Raw genomic sequence first — 16,953 nt, forward strand, 5'->3', positions numbered from 1 at the left:
TGTATAGAAGTAGTAGGTAGTGTACAACCAACAGAACTCCTGCAACAGGTTTGTATTTAGACTGCAAATAATGTGATCGCACATCTATTCCAGGCTCAAGCAGTTTCAATTTTGATTAAATTATGCATATACTTCAAATAAACATTTACTCCCAAACCTACTAGGGATGGTCTGAACTCCCTTCTATATACATTCTATATAACCGATATATATCGATATTGGCTTAAATAAAATTTCGTGATTCGGCTAAAGTATTCGGTACGAGAAAAAACTAAACAAAATATCTGCAATTTTTCTATAAAAAGAAATTAAAGCCACAAATCCAACCGGTCCAATTAAATTATTGTCCCAACACTCTTATAATTTATTACTGTACAGCATTACACATAACATCGGTTTCGCACATAACATTTGATTACCCAATCACTAAGCGCTGATACACTAGCGATTAATTTATATAATTTCCTTTTATTTACACAACATTTCTTGTGTTAACGGTGAACCAAATTTTGTGGTTAAACAAATGTTATATTATGTACTTTATAAATGGAATTTAACTTACTATTTCGGAATATGCTTTACTAGTTGGCAGCACAACAAAATAATATATCCCTATATATATCGGTTCTGTACCTGAACATCATATGAGTGATAAGATCTTCATTTTCAAATATCAGCAGATTTTGAACACACTACAAATTGAGAAATTTTGAAAGAATAGAAAAACGGTTAGGCAAGATACGCAGGTTCGAATCCTGCCTCGTGATCAAATTTTTTCTATTCTTTCAAAATTTCTCATTTATAAAGCATTTCAATGCTATAAAACAAAAAATTAAAAACACTACAAATTTCCATAAAATCTGTCTGTCATGTTGTCTGTCATTTTATACATGATTCAGAATATTTTGTATTTATCAGATAATTAATTATTATTTGTAAATTATATGTACATGCTACGTGTAACTTTCTAGTATGCAATTATTTATCATAATAATACCCTAAAATATAATGTACCTGTATACCTACTGAGTTCTTCAGAGTAATATCTTGAGTCTGATTCGAAACTGTCTACAAATTTGGCTAATTAAGCCCATGTTATCTCTCGTATAAATTTATAATGGAACATTTCCTTCTTTCAGGTACAATGATCCCAAAGTCCGGCGGTGACTACGCGTATATAGGGGAAGCATTCGGGCCGCTTCCAGCTTTCTTATACCTCTGGGTCGCGTTGTTAATTTTGGTGCCTACTGGAAACGCCATCACGGCACTAACATTTGCGCAGAACATTCTGAAACCTTTGTCACCAGCTTGTGAACCCCCTTCAGATGCTGTTACGTTAATTGCTGCTGCTATAACGTGTAAGTAATCAGAATGAATATTAGTAAGATAATAAAAAATCTTTACCTTACCTTTTATTTATTTGTTCGTATCCTAATTCCTAAGCCTAGAAACTTTGTCGTGTATCAAATGAATAATTCTGTTTTTGCAATAAATTCTTTGCCGCTTGCTCGAGCTGAATATTAAAAACCAGATTTCTTTTTTAATTTATCATTTTTAATGTATTGTCATATAATTCTTTTTTATACCAATATTACAATATAAGAACTATATATTAATGCACAAACATAACGGTTAGCCCTTTGTAAAATAACGTTGCAAAAAACATAGCAGTTTTCCACAACATTTACTTAAAAATATTAATATAGAGCTAACCGATCGGGTATTTGAGTCAAATTAATAAAGTCAAGGATGTAAAAAAAATATTTACACAAACTTTCGCCTATCTATGAGTTGTCTTTATTTTAATCAATGTAAGCTAGTGCGTTTGTTTTAATTAATAGTACTAAGAATGGATTTTTACAAATTCTATTCTTGTTTCTTTGTTTGAATAGGCAACGCTGTGGTCTAGACAGTCTAGACTCCAGAGTCTAGACATAATTGACGGCTTATTATAGGCCTGTGTATGTAGGTATGTATGCTGTATATCTGCGTGTAATACTCACAATATAATAGTTTTCTTTAATTGTATAAATACGACAAGCTAGTTACTCACCAATCTGCATCACCACCCAAGTCGGAGGGAAATACTTAAGTTTTATTCTGAATTTACTTCTAGCACTTAATACTTAGTAGATAGGTAAATTTGCAGTACATGGAGACCGTAGGCTTCTTTTTTTACGCTTGACAAATATTATTAGATTACTATTTATTTGTGACTACTGATTATTTGGGATTGAAAATTATGAAGTTTCTCCGAGAAACAAATAATAATAAAAAAACCAATTTTTTGATCGGCTCATCCTACTAAGAACCGTCAGTTAAGTTGAACATTGCTTTTTTCTTTATAAATTAAACGAACATGTCTGGAAGATTCTTCGAATGCAAGATATGATTATGCATTACCACATGCAGTGAGGCGTTTCGGAGAAAAGATTTTTAAGTATTAATATTTTGATTATATGTAATTGATATCGCATTCATAATATAGAACTAAAGTCATTACACTAGCAGTTTTAGCAGTGAACGTGTTACCATTACACGTGATCTTATCTTTAATTGGATTGTGAAATATGCTTGTCTATTGTTATATTTTTAACCCCCGACACAGAAGAGGTGTTATAAGTTTCACGTCCATGTCAAGCTGTGTCTGTCTTTGGCATTGTAGCTCTGAGACGGTTGAACCGAAGTTAATGCTTTTTCATTTGAAAGACAGTTTCCTAAAGCATTTTTGTCCTATGGTTACTCGATGAAGAGAGCGCGTGCCAGTATAATCGTTACATTTAATACAAAAAACCAGTAGTTTTAATTAAATTTTTATTTATTTTTTATGGTGTTGAGTTCTTCGATGGAATTAAAAAAAATCATGTACTTTTAAAAGCATAAATAAAACAAAAAGAGTTCATACGTCAAAAAGTAATATGTTAAATAAAAATTGATTCTCCTGCTGCATCAAGTTGGGTGCCACGCAAATTACATAATTTCCGGTTTTTACTTCATATATGGTGATTCTAGTGGCCAGTGCTCAGAAGCAATATGCTGAGGAATTGCAAAAACTTTCATACAGAGCATTGAACCCAATGCTTTTATGTAATTTCTTTAAACATAAATAAGGACCGTATTACAGTTATTCGGATGCGTGAGCACTATGGAATATGAGTATCTCTATTTAAGTACGGACGTTTGTACGTTAGAGGATAAATAGCAACAATTGGATAACAATAACAGATACAATAATAAGTTATTGGACGGACCGTGTGTCATCGCAGGGCCGTGGAGGACTGCGTCTTTAAACTCGCAATGGCGACATGGTGCTGATTGTGCTTGACAGGATAATGAGAGCTTCCTCCCGTATCTCACTGGCACATAGTGCGAAATTATCCTACCGATTGTTGTAAGGACACTTAATGATTTGAGATATATTTTTCATACATTGTTACACAAATGTGAGAATGTTAGAGATTTGTCACATAATTTATTTTTACCAAGTATTTTTAATGTATTGATTAACATAAATTCTTAAATATTATTTTGTTTTAAAAAAGTAACATGCGTTATGCCGGTATACTCATGCTTATACTTCCAACGCATATAAATACCACGAAACATCACTTAGGTTTATTTAAATTTTGCTTTTATTTTCTTTCTTACAAATCATATTCCAGTTATCTGCAGTATCCATACACATACATCTTTTTATTTACTTTATGTGCATGCAATACGAAAGTTCACAACAACATCCAAGATAATTATGGTGTTCATTACGCAGTAGTACAGATTACAAAATAGTTACTACGTAAGTAGTAGTACTTCGCCTACGATAAAATTGAAGATTTCTGTAACATTTATTTATTTTTTTATTTCAGGCTTTCTAACAGCTATAAATTGTTACAACGTGAAGTGGGTGACTCGTGTACAAGATTCTTTCACCGCGGCTAAAATATTGGCGCTGTTGGTCACATTTTTTGCTAGCATTTGGTATTTGTTTTCGGGAAACACCCAGAATTTGGAATCAATGATGCAAGGGACCACAACGAATCCTGGGGACATCGCCATCGCATTCTATACCGGCTTATTTTCTTACTCTGGTTGGAACTATCTTAACTTTGTTACTGAGGAATTGAAAGATCCGTATAAGTAAGTATTCTTCAAAACTTTTAATTGTTGCTTGACATTTTGAATACAATTATTATTAATAATTATTTTTCATCTACGTAGCAGCTGTTTCAAAATGTTTTTGAATAACAAGTATTCAATGAAAGTTTATTTTGTACTAAAGTTGATCGGTCGCAGAGACGTAAAGCAATTAACATCATAACGTTATTTTCTTTTTTTTTCAGGAATTTACCGAAAGCAATATGCATATCAATGCCGGTCGTTACATTAGTGTATGCGCTTACAAACGTTGCATTTTTCGCTGTTCTCACAAACGACGAGATAATGTCATCCGAAGCAGTGGCCGTAACGTTCAGTGAGAAGATCCTCGGGCTGGTATCCTGGATCATGCCTCTCTTTGTAGCGCTGTGTACATTCGGCTCACTAAACGGAGCTATTTACGCATCGTCCCGACTGTTTTTCGTTGGCGCCAGAAACGGACACCTGCCATTGGCGATCTCGTTGATAGACATTCGACGACTTACTCCTGTTCCGTCTCTTATATTTATGGTAAGTTTGAAATTGAAATAAAAATAGATATTTTTTCTATGTATAAGTCTCGTTCAATGGTTCTTTGTTTGTTGATTTATTATTGAGAATGGAGCGCATAGTCTAGAAATCATTATCATACTATATATAGATATAAAATAAAAACGTAGTATCACCTCTCGGTAACTTTATGGTGCTATATAAAAGTTAATAAACTGAAAGTATGATAGCATTAATAATGTACATGGCCGACGCATGAGATACGGTAATGAGAAAATGCTTATAACTGGAAATTCTTGACATATTCGTTCGCAAAAACTGATAAAATGTATTTCTTTTTTTATGCGTTGTACGTCATACTTTTAACCAAATATATTTTAAATCATCAGTTACGTACTATTTCGACTTATAGTACGTATACATACTTGCCCCTATATTACTATTAACTATTAATAATCAAATACGTAATTATAATTAACGTCGGTTTTTTATTTAAAATTCTTAACACATATAATTTAGACTACCTTAGGGACCTGTAATCTCGACCTTAATTGAAGGTTAACGATTATGGATATTTACATTCTCATTTTATACTTGACGTTAACTCTTATCATTACGAATTTTCACGACGAAGCTTCGTTAATTATTAATCAAGATTATTCACGTAAGCGTAAAAAGTCTTCCATATATCCTACTAATATTATAAAGACGAAAGTTTGTAAGAATGGATTTATTTATAGAAAAATTTGTATAGAGATAGATAATTTATAGTTTGGATTGTCACATAGGTTACTTTTTATACAGCTTATCACGCGAGTGTCGTAGCGGGTTACAGCTAGTATTATATAATCTTACAAGACATATTTCTCCATCATAAAATGTAGAGGCAATTTAATAAATATTCAGACTAGATGAATCATCGAAGTTCAAAGCTGTAAATTATAGATTTTAATAAGAGTAAAAAGGTTTGCCGACAACAACAACAGTGCCACCAACTTGTCTTTGTAATAGTGAAAAATTGAACTAAAGATGTTACATTGTCATTGTTGCCTACTCCAAGTGTTCAGTGTGTTTTATCTTTCTAAACTTTAATTGTTAAATATGCGAAAGCTTTTAAGAGTGATGCCTGATATATTATTCTAAGTATATTCTAACACTCAGATGGCGGTGACGACACACTCCATTCAGAGATAAGTTGGTGACACAGTAAAACTTTAGATTGTTTAAACTATCAATACAGACGACAAAATTCTTATAGACATTACTATATCAACTAATTATATATCTGTGGTATGTGTACCACTGCATGTTTGGTTCACGATTTTTTTAACAAATGTTTTATTTCTTTTCAGTGTCTGGTAACTCTCGTGCTGTTAATGTTTAACAACGTCGAGTCGCTGATGGTGTACGTGACAGCTGTAGAAGCTATATTTATATTTTGCTCGGTCTCTGGTCTATTGTGGATGCGTTACTCTCGCCCGAAACTGCAACGGCCAATACGAGTGAATTTAGTGCTCCCAATAGTGTTTCTTATAATCTGCATATTCTTAGTTGTATGTTCCTGTTTTACACATTTTCTGGAAGTGGGTATCGGTGTTGCAATTATAGCTCTCGGTGTACCCGTCTATTGGGTATTCATTATGTGGCAAAGTAAACCAACATGGCTATTAACCGCCTGCAATTCGTTCAATCTTTTCTGCTCAAAAATGTTTTTATGCCTCCCAGAAGACTCCAAAGAATTATGATTGATCTGAGTTTAATATTACGGGCTGTGTGTATGTATTTATTAATATATTTTTATATCCATTGACGTAGACTCACTAATCACAAAATGTCGTCAAAAATGTCTGAGCGGCGTTGTATAAAACACTCATTCAAATGATTACCTTATTTCGAGGGAGGTCGGATAGACTATCTATTGTATAGCTTATTAGAAAACACTGCTTAAAAGATGCGTAGACAGACTTTTGCTTCAGACAATTTATGAGAGTGATCGAGTCTAGCTGTTTATTGTACGTTAATGTTAATAAAGCAATTAATTGTAATAAGTGATACAATTATGTAGATCTGTTTAGATAACGAAAACAAATGCTTCCTAATTTTAATGTTAAGTTTGTTTAGACAATAATTTTGGAAGAAAAAAGACGTTTGCAATTTGCAACTGTATTATTAAGGAGGTATGATAAGCTTGTATTGTCAATTATTAAAACAATGCTTTTTATGGAAATTCCAAATATGCTTTTGATTTACCTTTTACCGTAGTAATATCAGTTTTCGGCCTGCGTTGTCCAAGGAAAATTCGCATGGTTACCGTTTCCGTATGATGTCTAGGATAAAACCAATCCTTTCTCAGGTCTCAGAATATCTTTGTACCATATTTCATCCAAATCGGTTTAGCGGTTTAGGAGTGAAGAAGAGACAGACGGACAGTATAATAGCAGAAGATCCGAACCTATATCGACATTCACCGGGTCGATAATAGAATCAAACTTATTTTATAATAAATTTCGTATATTCCTACTACTAATCCTATCCTACTAATATTATAAATGCGAGTTTGTAAGGATGTGTGTGTTTGTTGCTCTTTCACGCAAAGACTACCGAACCGATTACAATGAAATTTGGTACGTAGAAAGCTGGACAATTGGAATAACATATAGGCAACTTTTTATCCCGATATTCCTACAGGATACGGAGTTACGTGGGTGAAAGCGCGGGGCGCAGCTAGTAAAAAAATATTAAAAATGAGTTGACAAAAAAGTCCTGGACAGAATATTTTTAATTGTTAAAAAAATTTTTTTTTCATGCTATATTGCAACAAAAACATATAGAATTTGCAGACATAGGGTTGACTATTATTTACCTGGACGAATTACTGGGTTGACAGGTATAAACAGGTATGTCGATACCAGATGAATTCGAGAGTCATACCTTAATTTCTGATGAATCAGATATCTTAGGTAATCTTAAAATAAAATTATATCGGTTATGGATGTGTTATTATTTCAGATTATCCTATAGATTCGGATAATTTCGGCACTGATATGATAAAATATAGAAAGACTTTACTTTCTTTAGATGAAATTTGTAACAATTTGATTTTTTTCCAGATTAATCTAGCCCATCAGTCATAGTCACAGTATCTAAGTTCTTATTATATCTAACGTTAAACCAATTTCTGTTTTATGTACTAAAAATGAATTAAGTTTAAGAATGAGACACAAACTACACAAGATTCAAGTAGCGCCCCTGCGCTGGAAAAAAACATGTAAACCTATGTGTTAAAATTTATTTACACCGAACCTATCCGAAACTTTTATAACTAATATAAATTTTCATTTTGAATACCCGATGGCTGCAGTTACGGTTACGTCGCATGCCATACCTGAGGCAGTCTATGTAATAGAATACGTCTTGGTTGACATTGCTTCTTTTCTATTCTATATTCTATAATAGATAAATGGTAGGCATTATTGGCCTTTTGTATGTATATTACTAAATTCACGTTTATCGTTAAATACAGGATAAACACAATTGTACACAATGTATATTAAACTATTTATTATTTATTTATTATATGAAATACTATATTATTACTATATTGTATGCTTTACGGACATTTTGCATTACAATTTCACTAGGCGTATGATTTTAAATATGTATCAGTGTTGATTTCAATCGACTTTGTCAAAGACTTATGTATGATTAGCACTAGAACTTCAGGTAAGTAGGTATTGCAACAAATTACAAAAATAACGTATGACAAACTCTTGAAAATTGTTTTTATGTCACCGCTGGCAATGGAGCTGGTGGGTCAGACGCTAACCGCCCATGAACATTTGGAGAGGCGTAAGGTCGATTGCAGACATTACGCTTCTAAAATAGATTGCCGACTTCAAATTGGATAGGGATTAAGAAATATTTTAAACTTGGGTTCCTTAATTTTGATTTGATTCTATTTAACGTACCAAAAAGCACGTAAAGCACGAACCAAGAGTCACTGGTGTTTGGCTATTAGCGTAAGAGTAAGGCAGATTTTCAATTTCAAACTATCTAGCCACCTAACATTATTTTCATAATCATTTTTCATTGTACCTGCGAATTTTTATTAAATTTTTATTTCTTGCATTAAAGAATCAATTATCACTATTAGCTTTACCTATATATTAGATTTACCAAAAATTTTAAATCCTAAATAATTCAGCGAATTATTTAAACATGTATTATAATTCACTGAATTATTTAAAATTTTATTAATAGTTGTTACTCTCGTTATTATATATATTTCGGTGCAACAATTTTAAATAAAGCAATATCAGGAAATAAAATTTGAGAATGAAATAAGGTTCCAATAAGGATTTGTTAAGCCAAGCGTAAGTTGTTTAACTGATAACTGAATAGTCACGTAGTCACGATTCAATGCTATGCTTGAAGTAAGTACAAAGAAATCAATTTAAAATCAATAAAAGTCCTGATTGTTTTTTTATAAACCCTCCGTAAAAATAACCGCTAGTAAAATTTATTTTAAACAATTGCTAGACACTCTAAGTTTTATCATTTATGATTGTTTGGCTTAAAGATTAGATAAGTCGCTAATGGACCATTTTTTATTACATAATTAAAACATAGAACTCTTCTTATATAACATATAAGAATATTTGGCTGAAATGAAAAAATGAAGAATAGAATATGGATATTTTAGGCTGATGAATAGACATAATTTTATTCACACAGTCGATGTTTCAAAACATTTAATTATATTTTTAATATTAAATTAACAACGAATAAGTGAAATCTTCAGATCAATCAGTCTGAGTTTTTGCTGATTACCGATTTAGATAATTTGGATCTAAATAAACAAAGAAAAAGTTGTTTGATTAAACAAATACAGCTTTTGTAAAATCAGGAGGAGTATGCTCTCATAATTTTAAGTTTTAAGTACCCTTTTTTAATTCACCAAGTAGTCATTGGTGTGATCAATGGACTCCTTCCAAGTGTCAATAAGTTGTTGTTTTTCTCTTTAAAATGTGCAAAATCAATATTTTAACTATTAAACCGAGGTTCGGTTTAATTTAAGTCATAGACAGTCAAAAAATATAACTTTATAAACAAACCTCAAAAATGTGTTGTATAATACATATTGTGTGAATGTATGTTTATACCTCTATAAAAAATATCCCAACTTGAGCCTCCTCAGGCTCTGACTAGGTATATATGTTACGATATCTAATTGTCGTGTTTTTGCACGCTATCAAATCGAGTGGGAAAATTCTACCCTTGTACCAACGAGTGGTAGCATTACATTGTCTGTTAGAGCCAATATCGCAACGTTACCGACAATATTGACACACGCTATCGCAGTCAGTGGCTGAGAATGTTTGTTGGGCGCAGTTATAGTAAACATAAGTTCACACAAAGATATGTTCATGATTAGTAATTATATTAAATATATATGAACGTTAACATAAGCTACATATGTTTGTTCACTCATTAATTAATTAACCTCTTTTTATGATTCCATAATTCATCCTGCTCTCAAAAGTTTGTTATGTAGAACATTACAAATTAAAATGAGAAACGCATCAACTTATGTTCAAAACATTTCATGGAATTCGACGTTAAATGAAATTGTTCTCTTAATAAAAAATTAAAATTATATCTTAATATATAAAAATTAGGTGTCACATTGTTTGTCCTCGATGGATTTTGCTATCTCAGCAGTTCCAACAGTCATTAAATTGGCCAATCTTCTTTATTAGACAGGTTTAAAAAGATATCTACTGTTTCCGTACATACAAGGCGAGTGTGGTAGCGGAATGAAGTTAGTTTCAATTGTTATTATAAATTCTGTATCTCAGCGAGGGCATTTTTTACGCAAGTTTCGATTCAAATTCAGGTAAGTGATTTATATATAAAGAAAGATTAAAATATTAAATTGTTTTTTTAGATGCAAGAGGACTTTTTCCGTTTATATCATTAAACACTAGTTATCAGCCATTCATGGATACCTACATACCTATATTTTTTCAATGTCTTCGAAAAATTCAAGCTGAGAGACGTACCGATAAAATAAATATCGTTCAAGTGTAAATATTTTTTCTTGCTGTTAACTGATCAAAATAGGTAAACATTATGTTATTAAAGGAAAATATAACCTCCTATAATATGTATGTACCTAGTTGTTGCAATGCATGTATGTGACAAGTCACTACATAATACATAAGTCGATTACAACTTACTATCCATACATTATACCTATGTTTGATCCTATCTACGAACAAATCAACAAATCAGAACAACGCAATTGATTTAGATGAGGAGTTTTTCAATAGTTAGAGTGATTTAAAAGATAGGTTTATGTATGTAATTTGTATGTTTATGTTTATATGTATAACCATTCATTATTATAACTATTTGGAGTCAAGGTGTGTCGCTAGTTAGCAAAATTGTGAAAAACTTGCAGCCCAATTTTAAAAAATTTATAAGCATTAGAATGGTTTTCTTTATTATTATGTATGAATACTCTATAATAATGAATAACTTACGTGCATGTCATATTTGACCATTTTTTAGCCTCGAAAAAGACAATGAACTCTTTGTTCTATGGTTTGCAATGGCACAGATAATATATATAATAAATACTACTAGTAAATAACTCAGTTTTAACGTATCTTTAGAAGCTGTTTGATTTTTATTTCCTACACGTAGACGTCCAAAAAAACTGATAAAATTATTCGCAATTCGTATTTGCACGCGTCAGCAACATCGATACAATGAAACTCCTTTGACCTTGTTTTACAAACTTTATCTGTAATATTATGTCAGTCACGGGCAGGTATAGTCACACCAAACAATGATATGAGTTATATGTAATCTAAATATTATAGATACCTATACGATTTATTATTTATTAGGTACTTATACAGACAATTATCAGTCATCACTATTACAAAATACATTTTATCATAATATGTTAATATAGATTCTATAATTTCAATTTCAAATTAAAACAGTCAATAGCATTTTCATCTCAGAAATAGGTGCTTATCTGTAAAGAAAATTTAGCATTTTTAGCAACGATGCGGTTCAAACTAAAATAATAATAAATAATATTTAGTTCTCACTTATTACTTATAAGTTTTAGCTAACACTGAAACAATATAAAAACAGTGTTGAATCAGGTGTTATTAGACATCGTAAATAAATGTTAGCGAAATGATACGATCGATGTGTATTAAAAAAAATGTAGGTATTGGTGCCAAATACAAGTGCCCAAACGGAACATTCTTGTAGATATCATCAAATATTATGAAAAACAGGAAGCACTGTTTAGTTTACTAAGTTTGTTGAATATTTATCGGAAGAAAAACGAAGTGACGAATTATCTATGCCATCAAAAACATCCTGTAAAAAAACCCAAGTCTCGCAGCTCAGATACAGTTTAAACGTAAAATATTTTTAATACTGGCATGAAAATACCTTATGTAATAACTTAAGACAGAAGGTCCTTTAAGTAGAGACTTAATAGATTAGCCGACTTGGTATTACATGGATCTCACAACTCTTTCGGTAGAGAAACTGAGTTGCGAGACTTGGGTTTTTTTACAGTATGTTTTTATGGCATCTGACTTCTTTTTGTAGACTAGAATCAGAAAGTTACATATGCACTTAATAAATCATTATTACTGTATAATAAAAAATTAACTGCAAATGTAACCTTGTAATCCTATACATTTTTTTGGGATAACAAATTTAATAATGCAGCTGGTGTATTTACAAAAAATTAACCAAATTACAGTATATTTAGGTTTTTCCATGATTAAGACATTAAAGCATATTTGTATTCTAAATTAGAAGCTTCTATGTTTTCTAGAAGTGCCTTGGACTTTTCATGATCAGTGAGCTAGTCATGAGTGACATTCTTAAACTAGTGGATCAAATTGACTAAAATTTTAAATGTACCGTGTTTATACATTACCTGATAAGTTTCTGAAAAGTCAGGCTTCTTGTTTCATCCAAAACGAAATTATAGGGGGGTCGAAAACAGTGTGAAAATCGAGAAAAATATAGTACGGCCGTGCCGCTTTTCTTGCTGGATTTGGTGGGGCACCGCCGTGCCCCCAGATCAAAGCAAAATAGTTGATCAATTTTCAAAATACAATTTAAATTTGCAGAGACATTATCTGATTCTTATATAATACGGACTACTTTTTAATAAAAAAAATAAACAACATTGTTAAAACAACTGAAAAAATAAACAAAAAGAGCTTAACAAAAATAATGCGTTGCTAAGCATTACTTAATTGAGTAATAAAATTGGTTAATTCCAAGATTAATCTTAAACTAATGAGTTCTATGGGCCATATTCACAATCAGACACAGTTATTAGCAAATTTACTGCTTATTTACCATTGTAAAGTACTCGTGCAAAAAATATTCTAAATCTCTGTCAATCTTTTATATCTTTAGTCAAAACATAGGTACATGAGGTCCTTTTATTTTTTATGTTTTTATTATCCGATTAAATGCAAATCTACATCTAGTAAAGTTATAAAGCTGGAGAGTTATTGTTTGTTTGGTTGAACGCGCTAATCTCAAGCATTACTGGTTCGAATTGAAAATCTATTTAAGTGTTGGTTATTCTATTAATCGATGATGGTTATATAACACAACGAAATGATAAAAAAGAGCGGAGCAACTATGAAAAATGTTACAAATCAGAGAAAAAAATATCTTCTTTTGAGAGCGAACGAAGTTGAATGGCTAAGCTAGTGTCTCAGTGTTTCCCTTGAAAGATCAGTGGACTCTTTTTCTCTCATTTAATATTTAGTTATGCAAACAGCCACATTGTTATGAAGTTAAACACTTCAATTCACAAAACACCCCCTACAATTAACATTAATATCTTGGGCGATATCAGATTTAGTAGGTACACGATTGAATATTTAAAATGATTTAAAGACTTTTTTTTTTTAATTTTAACATACAACTTAAATTGCTCATACTATTCTTATTCCAATACACGACATGACGCGGTACAATAAGTTTTATGATGTTTATTGAAGAAATTTAAAATATTGTCTTACGTAGATACACGGAAGGCGAGGAAATCAATCAAACTTCATTTTATTTACTACATAATTATTGAATTAATATGTTTACTCTTATCGCATCGTAGGAAATAACAGGTATCAATTTTACAGACAATGTAAGCAATTAATAACAATACCTCAGTATCACGTCCTTGATATAAATTTGCTCTCACAAATATGTAATAAGATAACATTTATTTCATTCTTCAAAATTACTTCGCGTTAAATTGGCTTGTAGTGCGATTGTCTAGTTCAATAAAAATTGAGAAGGCTCTAATCTTTTGGACAGTTTTTTTTTTAATAAATCGACGGTCACTACTCGTAAACACCTTTTTATCAGTAACGGGGCCAGAACTGGCCTGCAAGACATCGGCAAGCGTTTAGTGAAAGTCTCAGACGCACACATCGCTTCAACAGATAAACACGTTTAGTAATTCGGATTCGATTAATGATTTCGGTTCGCGATAATCTTGGATAAATAAACAAATAATCGCGTGCGTCTAACGTGGTCAGACGCTGTGTGGAACGTCGTACTCAGATCACATCGCAGAGGCACTTCGTTGATTGTCAGATAGTGTGGTGCGGAGGCGCGAGAACGCCGCCGGCGCACCGGCCGGGCATTTGAATTAACAATGTTTGCAACGTACTGCCTCGTTCTTTTGGCGGCGGGATCCGCTACAGCTGAACTCATCTTGGCCCCAGACCTGGACATAAACAATACGTTACCCGCAGAACAGTATTTCATTGAGAAAATTTTCGATAAATATGGCTATGAAGGTGTCATTACATTTGAGGTGAGTGGTAATTACTTATAGAAAATATAAAATAGAGACGTAATTAACATGATGTCGTTTTAATAAGTTTTTTAATATTAATGTTCGCTACTAAATATTTAATATGTATGTAGTATTTAATACGTATATTATATCCATTGGATTCAATATAGCTACGTTCACTAAGTATTTGTGGTTTTCGTTATAAAAAGAATGAAGTTATTTTAAGCAATCATTACTTGGCAAAATAACAAATGTTTGCGTGTTTATACATTTAAAATTTTAAAATTTTGACATTCCTCTAAACACATACCTAAATAGTTGATTTTTATTGTGCCTTTGAATTAAAACATATATAAGTGTGGATAGATTAAAAAAACTTCATATTACTACACGTATAAAGAAAGTTGAGTATTACAAAAAATAATAATAATAGTTGGTGAACGAAAATGAGCAATATAAAAATAAAACTACGATACTGACTTCTTTGCTATAAATTCTTATGTATTTGAAACAAAATATCTTTAATTTGCAAATCGTTGTTATTCTTTTGAAGTACAATTTAATACGTAAATATAAAGTCATTATGGTATGGCTATATAATAATTTGTAAATATCAACCAAATTAATAAAGGAAATGTGGATCTTATGCTATTCTTTTCAGGCTTGATGGACAATTTCTATCGCAGTTTTCTTTGAAATAGGGAAAGGTGTTTTACCTTACTTATTTCGTAAACGGAAGTTCAATAAACTTAACTTACTCTATGTGTAAAAAAACATCGATTTGTTATCTAAATAAATAACGCTTATCAATTATCTAGTAAAATCTTTAAATAACCTGTTTAAAAAGTTTACTGTTAACTATTACTACCAATGAGTATATCAATCGATTTTATTTGAACAAACACCGAGTTTCAAAACTCTGTTATCTTATTTGATAAAACATAAGACATAGTTGGGGTTTTAATAGTATAATATTGCGTATTGATCAAACATTGAATTTTTATAAACTATGTATAAGTCTCTCAAATATGAAAAAGCGAGCGAGCGAAGACTCGTGGAAACAAAACTAAATATAATAAATAGGCAATTAGTTAATTATGTACTTTTAAATTGTATTTTTTAATTTCTTTATTTGGGACAGTAATATATTATAAATAAAATAATTAGCAGAAAAACAATTACATAATATTGTAACTATACAACAAAATTGTCAATGAATATAAAAATGTTATCACGTTTAGAAGAAAACATCTAAATGCGATGATATTATTAGTACGTGTTACCTCGAAACCTTATTAAAATATTACCATTTTTCATAAGGAAGATATGAAATACTTACATAATTACTTGTGTTATCATTTATACAACGGTATATAAATTATCCCTTAAATCAGCTGTTGATAAGAATAATGTATTATTGTCATGAATTTAAAAATAACTACATATTTTTTTTATTATTTACTATCAGGGTATACCTGGTGTCTGTTTCTTGTGATGTTTTTAAACATTCGTAACATAATATGGTCTATTTATTTTAACTTTATTTCAAAACGTTCAAATTTATGTTTACCAAATACCACAAATCATATTTTTACTACACTATTGTTCACTAGCTGTATTCCGCGGCGTCACTCACGTGGTACCGGGGAAGTCTATAAGTCTAAAAATAAAAATATATCACATTATAATCTATGTCTATATTTTATATGAATATTTTGTAATTTAAGTAATATATCGTTATATTTTTGGCAATTTCTAAATAATTAATTATTACCTAATAGATAACAATGTCCCCGCATTAGTCATTTATTATCTATTCATTTAAATTACTTCCTTGTAAATCATATTATAAAATTATCAAAATATGTACAAACACAGTTGTGTTAGAGAATATAAATATGCGAAACATATAATTCACACTGTTAGGCAAGTGATGTCCTGTTGCATAGGTCACCGAATTCTAAGTTATTTAACAAATAATATATAAGCACTATTTTGAGTTGTCGTTTCTGAATAGGCCACCTGTTCTGAAGAGTAGTAGACTTCAATCCATTGTTCTCGCATTAAAGTTGAATGAGTACAAAAAATAAAAATATACCATTGTAGATTCGAATCGTTATGTGAATCGTAAAGAAAAAGAAAAGCTATTATCGTTTATTAAAATATTTATTTAACGCTCGATTCAGGCATAAATAATGAATTTTAAAAGATATCAAAGAAAACTTTCTATTCCTTACTCAACTTAGTATGAATGTGAAGGGACAAAATAAATGCATGTTACGTACACACCTATGATAAGGTTTCCAAATTTAAAGATTATAGACTTGTAACGAATTTTAAATGCGAATTAATCATTTTATGATTCTTTCCGTTGTTTGTAAAACTTTACAGAGAGCGAAAGCTTTATAATGTCTAGGAATAAATCGGGTTGAAAATACGTCATA

General features: G+C 30.9%; 1 protein-coding gene across 1 annotated transcript in view; it reads left to right on the plus strand.

Moving 5' to 3' along the window:
* The window catches only part of LOC119840083 (large neutral amino acids transporter small subunit 1), a 10,061-nt gene extending 3,189 nt beyond the window's left edge, over positions 1-6,872 (plus strand). Inside the window, exons 2-5 of the mRNA XM_038366593.1 lie at positions 1,140-1,358; positions 3,864-4,134; positions 4,338-4,662; positions 5,994-6,872. Coding sequence (XP_038222521.1) covers positions 1,140-1,358; positions 3,864-4,134; positions 4,338-4,662; positions 5,994-6,386 — 1,208 coding nt within the window. The 3' untranslated portion in view covers positions 6,387-6,872. The remainder of the gene's footprint in view (positions 1-1,139; positions 1,359-3,863; positions 4,135-4,337; positions 4,663-5,993) is intronic.
* Positions 6,873-16,953: the final 10,081 nt, after the last annotated feature.

This window comes from Zerene cesonia, chromosome 1, assembly GCF_012273895.1.
Source record: "Zerene cesonia ecotype Mississippi chromosome 1, Zerene_cesonia_1.1, whole genome shotgun sequence".
NCBI classification, from domain to species: domain Eukaryota; kingdom Metazoa; phylum Arthropoda; class Insecta; order Lepidoptera; family Pieridae; genus Zerene; species Zerene cesonia.